This window comes from Cherax quadricarinatus, chromosome 6 (assembly GCF_038502225.1).
Source record: "Cherax quadricarinatus isolate ZL_2023a chromosome 6, ASM3850222v1, whole genome shotgun sequence".
NCBI lineage: Eukaryota > Metazoa > Arthropoda > Malacostraca > Decapoda > Parastacidae > Cherax > Cherax quadricarinatus.
Genome location: NC_091297.1, coordinates 64,147,546 through 64,161,320, shown reverse-complemented (window position 1 = coordinate 64,161,320; position 13,775 = coordinate 64,147,546). Strand labels below are relative to the sequence as shown.

Genomic DNA, 13,775 nt, shown 5'->3' with positions numbered 1-13,775 from the left:
GATGGTTTTGGCAATCGCAGAGGTTATGTGGGTACCACTCTCCTGTCTGCCCTTGTCATTCCCATTCTAGAGCTGGTTGAAGCACAATCTGCTCTCTAGTGGCTTCTATTCTGCCTTGCTTACCGTGGAGTGCACTAATCACTGTACATAGTGTATATAGTGTACATACTGCTGTTCTAAATTGGTGAAGGATAATATAAGTCAAAACTTTTCTGCTGTGTTTATTTTGCTCCCTTTACACCCAGGATAACAGGCCATTTGGACTCCTGGGTTGTAATACATAACAGCATGTGTAGAGAGCCCAGGGTAACCCAAAAAAGGCAGACAAAGTGACTTATTTCCAGAATGAGTGGTGGGGAAGACAGTGTGGCTAGTGGAGAAGGCAACGTGGGTGGTGGGGAAGACCGTGTGGGTGGGGAAGGCAGCATGAGTTTGTGTAAACAAGTTTTGTAAACAACATAATGATAACAATGTTTGTGCAGTTATTGTGTTGCATACAGCGAGTAGATATACAGTGGAACCTCAAAAATCGAACGTATTAAATATCGAACATTTCAAAAATAAGGCCACTTTTTCAGACAAACTGTGTCCCAATTATCGAACGCGCCCCTAATTTCAGACCGCCAGGTATGGGACCTGTCCGCTGGCCCGCTCTGTCCGCGTCCCCGCGCAGGCGCTGTGAGCAGTCTAGCTTTGTTTATGCTTGAGTGAACACTAACCTGCGATCTCATTCACACATTTTACGATTATTTAATTGTGTTTAGTGCTTGTGGGGCTGTGAAATAAGCTGCCATGGGCCCAAAGAAACTTCCTAGCGGTACCCATGTGGTAAAGAAAGTGAGAAACACCATAGATGTGAAGAAGGAAATAATACAAAAGTATGAGATTGGAGTGAGACTTGTTGAGCTTGCCAGGATGTACAGAGGACTGTGGACAGTTATTTTGTGAGACAGAAGCAGACAACTGTGGACAGTTATTTTGTGAGACAGAAGCAGACAACTGTGGACAGTTATTTTGAGACAGAAACAGACGACTGTGGAGTTATTTTGTGAGACAGAAACAGATGACTGTGGAGTTATTTTGTGAGACAGAAACAGACGACTGTGGAGTTATTTTGTGAGACAGAAACAGACGACTGTGGAGTTATTTTGTGAGACAGAAACAGACGACTGTGGATAGTTATTTTGTGAGACAGAAACAGAGGACTGTAGACAGTTATTTTGTGAGATTGGGGTCCAATGACTCTCAAGCTGGTCCTAGTGGCATTAAAATACAGAGAAGGGAAGCAACCCCAGAGAGGGCTTTGATACCGGAAGTCCTCATGGAGGGGGATTCTCCTTCTAAACAATAACCCCAACTCCCTCTCTCCTCCTCCCTATCTTCAAGATGCCATCACCAATCTTCAATAAAGGTAAGTAAAGATGTTATTTTATATTACTATACATAATTAAAACTTTGTAAAACTGTAATTAATCTCTATAAAATGTATTATTTTTGTGAATATTTTTGGGTTTCTGGAACGGATTAATTGTATTTCCATTATTTATGGGAAATATTGCTTCGAATTTCAGACTTTTTGAATTTAGAACTAGCTCCTGGAATGGATTAAGTTTGATTTTTGAAGTTCCACTGTATATATACATTATGCATTATATTGGTCTCACAGACCACAGGTTACTTGAAAAGACAAAAATAGAAAAAAAGTAAAAATAACATTACCGAGTGAGCAGCAGTCACTGATGTTGCTGTAAGCGGTTCACTTTCTGTCAACTTCAAGCCTCTATATCTCAGTAAGTACTGATCGCAATTTTTTTTTCTTTTAAAACACTAAGATTTTTCTTAAGAATTTTTTTTTTTTTTTTGTTAATATTTTTCAACACTGAGAGCAAGTTTGTGATCAGGACTCTCAACAGTGAAAGGGTTAATACAACCACTGGGTTGTGAGATTATTAGTACATTCAAGTGTAACTACACAAAAAGTGATGCAGAATTTTATTATAGCAATGGATGCTGACTCTGAGCTTCGAGTAACAGACTTTTTGACATAAATTTCACATTACAGATGCCATCAGCTATGGTAGCAGTGCATGGAACAAAGTGCCCCATTCAACATTAAATGCAGGCTGGGCAAAGTTATGGCCTAGTGTGGTGAATACTTTCACAAGGTTTTCCTTTAGATGAGAGTCAGGTGGAGGAAACTGTTCAGCTGGCAAGGAGACTGTCGGGTGAGGGCTTTGAGGATGTGCTCGAAGACGATGTGAATGAACTGTTAGATGATCAAAAAGAAAAGTCCAGAGGAAATGTTTGTAGAGCTCAATGCCCAGATACAAGGAAAGCACATAAGAGAGGAAGATGAAGAAGAATCTGAAGAAAAACAGTTAACATTGCAACAGCTATGTGAGCAGCTCCATATTACTGGTAAAGTTGCAGATTTTTCAATGAAGAAGACCTTGACAAATCTACAAGCACTTCTCTCAGCAGCTGATGATGCTTTACCATACCTTTGATATACCTTTGAAGAATTTTGAGAGTATATCTACTCTCTGAGCCCAGCCATGGGCCAGGCTCATCTGCTCACCTGGTCAACCAGGTTGTTGCTAATGGAGGCCCGTTGCCCCACATATCCATCACAGCCTGGTTGATCTGGCACCTGGTGAAGATACACCTACCATCCGACTTACGACCAAGTTCGGTTCCGAGAAAACGGTCGTAAGTCGAAATGGTCGTAAGTCGAACTTTACTACTGAATATCAACAAAACATTTTTGTAATGACTTGATTTTATTGTTTTATTTTGGCATTTCATGTTTTACTTTACTTTTTATGTTGTTAGTACTGTATTTTATACTGTAAGGTTTAGGATAAAATGACTCAACGCGACGGGCTGGAGTTTTGAGACTCTATGACCGCGGGTTCAATCCCGGCCGGGGGTATGGTTTTTTTAGGATAAACACTGTGTACAACACAAATAGTCGTTTATTTCCCAGAAATTTTGCATAAAAAACACGGTTGTAAGTCGAGTGGTTGTAAGTCGAGCAGGTCGTAAGTCGGATGGTAGGTGTACTTGTCTAGTTTCCTCTTGAAGGCTTCAACACTTGTTCCAGCAATGTTTCTGATATCTTAAAAGAGATCATACACACACATTAAAGAATTTCTCAGCACTCCAGTACAAGCATTAACATCAGCCTCAACCATCCACCTCCACTAACTATGCCCAACCTTCCACTTCAGTCCAGTAGGGACATACCATCCAGAATTTAAGGTAAAAAATAATATTTTTGTAATCTTTGAAGCTTTAAGTATTTTATTAAATATAACATCACTGCATCCACATACAATTAATTATAACTTTTTTTTTTTTTTTTTTACAATTTAGAGACCTATAAAAAAAAATTCTGTTTTGGGGGGTTTAATAAACGTAACCTTATTTACCCCATACGTTCTTCAGTTCAGTTTATATAATCATTTATTTCACACAGTTTTCAGAGAAGTAACTACCATGTTATCCAACGATCTACCACATTTTAGAATCACGACACCAGCACAACACATGAGGCCAACATTGCCTGGCACTATGAACAAAGCACTAATTTTAAGAAACAAGTATAGTTTGTGCACAAATACTGAAAACTTCATAAAAAATATAAAGGAAAACTAAATTTTTTAATTTATGCACAAGTGCTAAATCAACCAGGTTGTGATGGATATATGGGTCAGCAAGTCACCAGTAGCAACAGCCTGGTTGACGAAGCAAGTACAAGACGAGCCTGACCCAAGGCCGGACTCTTAGTAGATAATCCTCTCTGAGCTCATTAGAGATGTATAGGTAAGTATTTACCTTATTTTATGAAGAGAAGAAAATAAGAAAAACATTTCACTGCAAACACTGGGAAAAAAAAATATGACTTACTCTCTGTAGCAGAATCATTCATGTGTAAGTCATGTTACCAATAGTAAATAGAGGTGAATATCAAATATTATTGTATACTGGAAAGCTGGATACAACTTATTTTACTTTGTAAGATAAGATAAAGTTTATTTCTTTGTAAAGGTTACAATGTGTAATTACAATTTTGATTTGCTAAGTACAGAGATAGCCAATATCATGCCGGGGTATTTTGGGCAGACTAATCCTAATACACAGTAACTAATTAAAACTAGACAAGATAATAAGTACACAGTAACTATACTTAAAACTAGACAAGAAGTAGTGGTTAACTGTTTTACTAACTTAAACTTAATACAAATGTGAGGTAGTGAGGTGGAGTAAGGTTCCGTAAAATAATCTTGTAACTGCACACAAAATCTATATTACAAGTAATGGTTCAAGTGGTATTATTTTATGAATTGGCAGAATTAAAAGCCTAGAGGCCATGTAATAAAACTAATTAGCAGATGTTTTGGTTGATTTGGTTAATAATGACAGAAGATGATTTTTTAGCAAAGTCCTAATTTTATAAGTTGTCACGGGATCCTTGACCTGTTCCGGTAGCGAGTTCCAGATCTTTGGGCCCTTTATGTGCATTGCGTTCTTGCATAGTGAGAGAATGACTCGAGGGATGCTGAAAAGTGCCTTATGCCTTGTATTGTGACTGTGCATTCTGTTGTAACTGTCAAGGAGTAGCTTTAGTTGAAGGTTTACAGAGGAGTTTAATGTTCTGTATATGTAGTAGGCACAATAATATGAGTATGTCTTGTATATTTAGCAAGTTCAGTCTTATGAAAAGTGGTGGGGTGTGCTGGGTTGCACAGGAGCTGGTTATCATCTGCACAACAGCTTTTTGTTGGGTTATTAGCGGTCTAAGGTGGTTGATTGTGGTTGAGCCCCAGGCACAAATACCATAGGTGAGGTAAGGATATATTAGAGAGTGGCATAGAGTAAGGAGTGTCGTTTGTGGTACATAGTATCATATCTTGGAAAGGATTCCTACTGATTTTGAAATTTTTTTGGCTATGCGATGGGTGTGGGACTGGAATTTAAGATTACAGTTAAGGAAAAGACCTAGAATAACAAAAAAAGGCACAATACCGTGACTGGAACGATACACAAATAACCCACACATAAAAGAGAGAAGCTTACGACGACGTTTCTGTCCGACTTGGACCATTTACAAAGTCACACTATCCAGAAGTGGGGCAGGACGGCTATATATAGGCAGGAAGAGGTGGTGGTGGTAGTAGTAGTAGTAGTACAAGAATGGATACGGATGCCCGGGTGTTGTGCACGTGTCTTAATTTCATCTTGTTGGTATTATATACCATTCTTGTACTACTACTACTACTACTACTACCACCTCTTCCTGCCTATATATAGCCGTCCTGCCCCACTTCTGGATAGTGTGACTTTGTAAATGGTCCAAGTCGGACCAAAATGTCGTCGTAAGCTTCTCTCTTTTATGTGCGGGTTATTTGTGTAAAAGACCTAGAAATTTGCCCTCCGTGTGTCTTGATATTGGGTAACCATTTATCAATATACTGAGTTGGATATTTAAGGCTCTGTTGCCAAATAGCATGAAGTAAATTTTGTCTATGTTGAGAGTGAGTTTGTTAGTCATTATCCAAGTACAGTGGACCCCCGCATAACGATCACCTCCGAATGCGACCAATTATGTAAGTGTATTTATGTAAGTGCGTTTGTACGTGTATGTTTGGGGGTCTGAAATGGACTAATCTAATTCACAATATTCCTTATGGGAACAAATTCGGTCAGTACTGGCACCTGAACATACTTCTGGAGTGAAAAAATATCGTTAACCGGGGGTCCACTGTATATCTTTAGCAGCTCATTGTTTACAGTGTTTCTAAGTACAGCTGGGTCTGAATGGGAGAAGACATAAGTAGTGTCATCTGAAAACAGAACTGGTTAACCCTTTCAGGGTCGACAGGCCCTCTCCTAAACTTGTTCTCAGGGTCGGAAAAAAAAAAAAAAAATCTTATGAAATGATAGAATCTTTTCCCGATCATAATGACACCAAAAGTATGAAATTTGATGGAAAACTTACAGAATTATGCTTCTTGTGAAGTTAGCAGTCTCAACGATGTTTACGCATCGGCAATTTCGCCCACTTTGAGCCCTATTTTCGGAGGCCAATTCCGATGTACTAGTCAACAAAAATCATAACTATTTTGCTAGAGCTCCATTTTTCTATCGAACGAGTACAAGAAACCACCCACTTACTGATCTCAACTATCCAATAAAGTGGTCAGAAACTGGCAATTTTGCCAATTTCACACAAATTTCAAAATATGCCAATTTCTAAATAGGGTCCAGAATAAACAAGACAGACATTCCTTTCACTAAAACATTTTTATCTGTTCATCAGTCACATCCCCAGGCCTCTCTTACATATCTTTTGCTTTCCACTTTGAATTTTTCTCACCAAAAAAAAAAAAAAAAAAAAAAAAACCAGAAGATTTATTGTTATGCAGACTACTGCATTAGTGTAGAAATTATATAAATAATATCAGCGCACTTGTGAAAGAATATTAGACTCACCAGTTGACGTGTATTGGATGCATGGCATGATTTGTTTACTTTTGAACTTTTGGCAAAAACTGAACATTTCTACTACTTGGAGCTCAATTTCAAGGTACTTTTCATTATGAAACCAATCAAAATCATCTCAATTTCTGTAATATGTCTTCCATTCTATAAAATGAGACTAGGAAAATTAGAGTACAACCATAAATTGCATACGAAAATACACTGCAAAGTCGCCGTCTTAAAGCAAAAACACAGGAGTTTTTTTTTCCTCATGCACTGTGAGCTGCAGGATTTTTTTTATACTGTGCACACTGGCCACATAGACCCATTCTTTCATATGTAAGCCTACCAGCTTTCTCTCGCTAGATTTGAAGGCGCTAGAATTTATGCGTACTAGTACGGCACCAACCCTGGCGTGCAAGCCATACAAGTACGACACCAACCCTGAAAGGGTTAAAGGAGTTGCGATGCATTGGCGAGATCATTGAAGTAGATGAGAAAGAGGAGTGGCCTAGGACACTACGTTGGGGTACTACTACAGCTACAGGTTGGATAGCAGAGTTGACTCCATTTGCATATACGTACTGGTGTCTGTTGTTCAGATAGGATTTTAGGTAGTCAAAAAATGTCCTCTGATGCCGTAATGATTCAGGTTTAGGTGCAAGAGATTGTGGGTGACTGTATCAAACATTTTTCGTAGGTCAATGAAGAGTCCCAGAGGATATTCATTTTTATCGAGAGCTGTGTACATTAGTTCAAGCATTTGTAAAATAGTCATTCATACTTTTCTTTGGTCTAAACCCAAACTGGCAGCAGTTAAGTATGTTGTTGGATGTAAGGTAGGAGTAAAGTCACTTTCATATTATTTTTTTTCAAATATCTTGGATAGTAAGGGCAAGTTTGATATGGGTCTATAGTTGTTCAAGTCAGTAGATCACCTCCTTTGTGGATTGGGGTAACCCTTGCTGTCTTGAGTACAGATGGGAAGGTTGAGGACGCTACAGATTTGTTAAACATTGTTGCAATAATGGGTGACAACTCATGTGCAGCTTTTTAATATATGAATGGTAGCAAGTTGACATGTACTGGACGTGTGGTGTAATTTGCTTACTCCTGAACATTGGTAAAAATCGAACATTTCCACTACTTTGAGCTCAATTGCAAGGTCGTTTTCATAGTGAAACTAATCAAAATCATCTCTATTTCTGTAATATGTTTTCCATTTTATCATATGAGACCATGAAAACAGAATACAACGATAAATACTATACGAAAATACACCTGAAAGTCTGCATTTTAATCCAAAAAAACAGTCAGAGATTTTTTTTTCTCATTACGCACTGAGTGCTGCAGGATTTTTTTTATGTGGTGCACACTGACCACATAGACCCATTCTCTCACATGTGGGCCTACCAGCTTTCTCCTGCTTGATTTGAAGCCGCTAGAATTTATGTGTATAAATACGTCCAAAACACTGGCTCGTAAGACGTATATATATGACCAAAACAGTACGGCTTACACACCAGGGTTATTGACGTACAAGAATGCCTAAATTGTAGCGCCTTCAAATCTATTTAGAGAAACCTGGTAGGAGTACACATGAAAGAATGGGTTTATGTGGTCAGTGTGCACAGTATAAAAAAAATCCTGCAGCTCACAGTGCATAATGAGAAAAAAAAACTCCGACCGTGTTTTTGGTTTAAAACAGCAACTTTGCAGTGTATTTTTGTATGCTGTTTATGGTTGTATTCTAGTTTTCCTAGTCTCATTTTATAGAATGGAAGACATATTACAGAAATTGAGATGATCTTGATTGGTTTCATAATGAAAAGTACCTTGAAATTGAGCTCAAAATAGCAGAATTGTTCGATTTTTACCAAATTTTAAAAGTAAACAAATTATGCCAAGCATCCAATACACGTCAACTGGCGAGTCTAATATTCTTTCACAAGTGCACTGATATTATTTATACCATTTCTACACCATTTTTACACTAATGCATAACAGTAAATCTTCTATTTTTTGTGAGAATAAAAATTCAAAGTGGAAAGCAAAAGAGATGTAAGAAAGGCCTGGGGATGTGACTAATGAACAGAGAAAATGTTATTTTAGTGCCAGGAATGTCTCTCTTGCTTATTCTGGACCCTATTTGGAAATTGGCATCTTCTGAAATTTGTGTGAAACTGGCAAAATTGCCAATTTTTGACCACTTTATTGGATACTTGAAATCGGTAAATGGATGGTTTCTCGTACTCATTCGATAGAAAAAATGGAGTTCTAGCAAAATAGATATGATTTTTGTCGACTAGCACACTGAAATTGGCCGAAAATGGGGCTCAAAGTGGGCGAAATCGCCGATGCGTAAACATCGTCGAGATCACTAAGTTCGTGAGTGCATAATTCCGTAAGTTTTCCATTAAATTTCATACTTTTGGTGTCTTTATGATCAGGAAAAGATTCTTTATCATTTCATAAGAAAAAATAATTTTGTTTTCCGAAAAATTTTCGACCCTGAGAACGAGTTTAGGAGAGGGCCTCTCGACCCTGAAAGGGCTAATAGCTTTGAGGATACTTTTTGTTAGCCATGAGCTGTTCAGTCTTTTCTGTGATCTGTTTTGTTATGATTGGACAGTGTTTGTTATAGAGGTTTAGGGTTTTATGTAAAAAATTTTTGACATCTTTGTCAATATTATTCCTGTTGGCTAGCTCTCTATGCCAATCAGTGGCACCTAGTGCTAGAATTAGGTTGTTTACCAATGCCTCATCATGCAGGCAAAATGAGACCTTTCTTCTTACTTGAAGCAATTTACAGAAGTTGGTTATGAGAAAGGTAGGGTAGTGGTCTGTGGTGTTGTTTGTGATTATACCTGCTTGTAGTGGGGATATCGTGTTGGTCCAGATAGGGTCAAGCAATGAGGCACTTATCTCAGAGATTCTTGTTGGCTTAGTTATAGAGGGTAGCAACAAGCTGTTGTTCATAGTGTTTGTGAAATCAGCTACTGGGGGGTCAGTTGCTTGGATGAGGTTTATGTTGAAATCTCCTGCAAGTATCAGATGGTGTTTATTCAACTCTGACTCAGTTATCATGTTTCTAAGATTACTGCTAAAAATGTAAGTACAACTTTACTTTTGATATACCTTTGAAGAGTTTCAAGAATTTATCTACTCTCTGAGCCCAGCCATGGGCCAGGCTCATCTGGTGTTTGCCTGGTCAACCAGGCTGTTGCTGCTGGAGGCCCGCTGCCCCACATATCCATCACAGCCTGGTTGATCTGACCTGGCCATGTTTCTGATATCTTCTGGTAAGATGCTGAATGGTCTGGGACCCCGGATGTTGATACAGTGTTCCCTTATTGTCCCCACTGCACCCCTACTCCTCACTGTGTTTATTTTACATTTCCTCCCATATCTCTCACTCTCACAGTATGTTGTTATGGCAGTGTGCAGATTTGGGATTAAGCCCTCGAGTACCTTCCAGGTATATATTATCATGTACCTCTCCCTCCTCTGCTCCAATGAATACATGTTCAAGACTGCAGGCATTCCCAGTAGTTTAGGTGCTTTACAGGCTCAATGTGAGCTGTAAATGATCACTATTTGTTCCAGCTCAGATATTTCTCCTGCCTTGAACGGGGCCGTCAGCAGTGAGCAATATTCTAAGTGAGGGAGCACTAGCGATTTGATGAGTGTCCCCATTTATTTTATTTATTTATTTATTTAATAATTTGAACATACAGAGGTACAAAAAAATACAGGTAAGAGCAGCATGCCAAAGCCACTTGTATGCATAGCATTATGGGCAGGCTTAAAATTAACTTAAGATTAACTAAGCAATGATGTAATCAGTGATAAAACATTATTGTAAACAGATAACAATAAAGCACAAATGAGTATTACAAAGACAGGTCATATGGTTGCATGCATTGTTGTACATTCAGTAGAATGGAGTATTCTGTTAGGCAGTATATTTAAAAAAATAACAAAGTTAGATTGGGTCTTATGTTTAACATTTATGTGATATAATTGTGAGAAACATTTAAGATATACAATTTATAAGGTTTAGTTATTCAGTATTTATTTGGTTTTGGGTGAGTAAGTGATCTTTGAGAAGCATTATTTCCCATGTTTTGAAAGTTCTCAACACCCACCCCGTCATCTTCCTGGCTGTCGAGATCTTTATCTTGTTATGATCTTCAAAAGAAAGGTCCGCTGACATAATTATTCCTAGATTTTTTACATGTTCCTTATGTTCTATTTGGTGACCCTCTTGAGTTTTGCATATATAGTGCTCCTTTTCAGTTCATTCTTTCCATATTTAAGCAGCTGGAACTTATCACCATTGAATGTCATGTTGTTCTCCACTGCCCACTGGAAAATTCTGAGGTGTCTCCAGGTGTCACAAAATTTCCCTCCCCCCCCAAAATTTTTTTTTTCATATGAAATGATAGAGAATCTTTTCCCGATTGTAATGACACCAAAAGAACAAAATTTGATGTAAAACTGGCGGAATTACACTCTCACGAAGTCAGCGACCTCGGTGATATTTACAAATCGGTGATTTCATCCACTTTGAGCCCTATTTTCGGCTAATTCTGTTGTTCCAGTCAACCAAACTCATAGCTATTTCTTTAGAACACCATGTTTTCTATCGATTGAGCACAAGAAACTGCCCATTTACTGATTTCAACAACCCAATAACGTGGTCAGAAATTTGCAATTTGGCCAATTTCACAAAAATTAAAAAATATGAATTTCAAAATAGGGTCCAGAATGAACAATGCAGACATTCCTGGCTCTAAAATAACATTTTCTTTATTCATCAGTCATGTCTCCAGGCCCCTCTGATATTACTCTTGCTTTCTATTTTGAGCTTTTTTTTTTCAAACAAAAAATAGAAGATTTACTGTTATGCAGACTACTGCAATATTGTAATAATTGTATAAATAATGTCAACCCATTCATGACTGCATATTAGAATGGCTACTTGGACATTTATTAGAAAATAACATCATTTGTTTACTTTCGAACATCGGCAAAAATCAAACATTTCCCCTACTTTGAGCTCCATTTCAAGGTTCTTTTCATAGTAATACCAATCAAAATCACCTCTATTTCTATAATATGTTTTCCATTCTATCCAGTATGACCGAGAAAACAAGAATACAACCATAAATACTAAACGAAAATAGACCATAAAATCAGCATTTCAATTAAAAAAACAACAGTCAGAGTTTTTTTTTTCTCATTATGCACTGTGTGCTGCAGGATTTTTTTATATGGTGCACACTGATCACACAGATCCGTTCTATCACATGTGGGTGTACCAGCTTTCTCCTGCTTGATTTGAAGCCGCTAGAATTTATGAGTCTATATACGTCAAAAACGGTGGCTTGTAAGACGTATATATATGACCAAAACAGTCAAAGGATTAAAAAACGAAAAGCAATTGCTGTTAAACCACTAACAAATATGAATATATGAACTAAGATAATTATTTTAAATCTAAAAATAATGGAGCTACTGAATATGAAAGTAAAACAATGAAAATAAGACACTTTAGCATCTGAGTTAGCAAAAATAAAAGAAATCAGGTGAAAAATAGAGGAGGGGAATGAAACTGACCTACCGGGTCCTTAATTATTTTAAAGTTAAAAGTAATGGTTTTGAGTATAAAATAAAACAAAGAAAATATAACACTTAAGTACCTGAATTAGCACTTTAATTAGCACCTCATGTATCTTAAGTAACTGGGAATCAATTACTGTTATTCACTAATAGATATGAAAATATGGGTTAAAATTAGTATTAAAGTCAAAAATGTATGAGGCACTGGGTTTAGTACCTTAAGGGTGAATTCTAGTAAACTACAGCACTGTACGTGGTTGATACTGTGTTGAGATATGGCTTAACAAAATTCAAACCAGTGAAAGTGAGGAAACATGCTAGCTCTTGATCATTTCTTATTTCAAACCTTCGACCCATGTCTGATAATTTTATGAAGATAATGTCATTACGAGTAAAGCACTGTTTTATTGTTGCATGGTTATCACGCTTAAGTTTTCAAAGTCTGCACAATAGGTTCTGTCGTTTTTTAGTTAGGCACTCATTTACATACACATTACTCCTTATCTTGATGGAGGAACTTATAAAGCTGTTTATTGCCTACTCTAAAGAATTGGCAAAAATTACAAAGACTACATCAGGAAAGCTGATATATAGGAAAAAGTACAAGTGATGTGTATACATAATTTGTGATAGTATCAAAAATGGTTAGAGGAACCCGATATACATATACCAAAAAATATGTATGTAGGAGAGAGACAATACTGAAACATTTTGTGAGGCAATGTTTCACTCATGGGAAGTGTCATCAAAGCTGATAATACTTCTTGTAAGCTAAAAACAAAAATTCATTATAAAATATTTTTGTCATACATGTATATTATTTACAAAATAAAAAATATGAAAATATTTATTAGAATTACTGTACTGAGAGTGAATAAAGTCAGATTGAAAATAGGTATATCAATTAAAAATTACTGCATGCATTAGGTATAGTACCATAACCAAATTTCTACATTATCAAAATAATAAGCATTAAAGTCAAATCCTGAAACAAAGTTGATGCATCAACTTACCCTTAAAATCCCAAATTTGTAGATCTTGAACATTTTGATGAATAAAATAAAGGTTCCCTAGGGCCTGGAATAAAATACATAAACCTTCAATTGTCAATGGTAAAGTTAGTTTGATAGTTTTAATATGCACTCCACACGCCCATTTTGTGGGTGGTAAATACATTACAATTTTCAGTTAGTAAAATTGGTTTTGAATATTCACAGTAAGGAACAATGATTAAGAACCCCCTTTCCCTTTTCTCCACACACAAATCTTTCCTAATATACAAAATAAAAAAGAATCTGTGTGTTGGTCTGAACTAGTAGAGTGCAGTCATCAAGCAGACATGATATCCACCAATACAGTTGAACAGAAAAGAGAAGTAAAGGGTGCACTTCTACACTATAAATCCACAATTTGGAGCAGAAACCTTAACAAAAAATATTTTAGTCTTTCCTACACCATACATAAGAAATCCTCCCTCCTTAACCCTTAAACGGTCCAAACGTATATATACGTTTTCTTGCGAAGCGCCCTGAATATATAATATATATATATATACACTGTATATATATACATATATATATATATATATATATATATATATATATATATATATATATATATATATATATATATATATATATATATATATATATATATATATATATATA

General features: G+C 36.7%; 1 protein-coding gene across 8 annotated transcripts in view; it reads right to left on the bottom strand.

Annotated features, from left to right (window-relative positions):
- The window catches only part of 5PtaseI (inositol polyphosphate-5-phosphatase A), a 612,658-nt gene that overhangs the window by 259,139 nt on the left and 339,744 nt on the right, over positions 1-13,775 (bottom strand). For all 8 annotated transcript variants that reach the window (XM_070081715.1, XM_070081724.1, XM_070081732.1 and 5 more), the window contains one exon: positions 13,122-13,185. In XM_070081715.1, the coding sequence (XP_069937816.1) occupies positions 13,122-13,185 (64 nt within the window). The remainder of the gene's footprint in view (positions 1-13,121; positions 13,186-13,775) is intronic.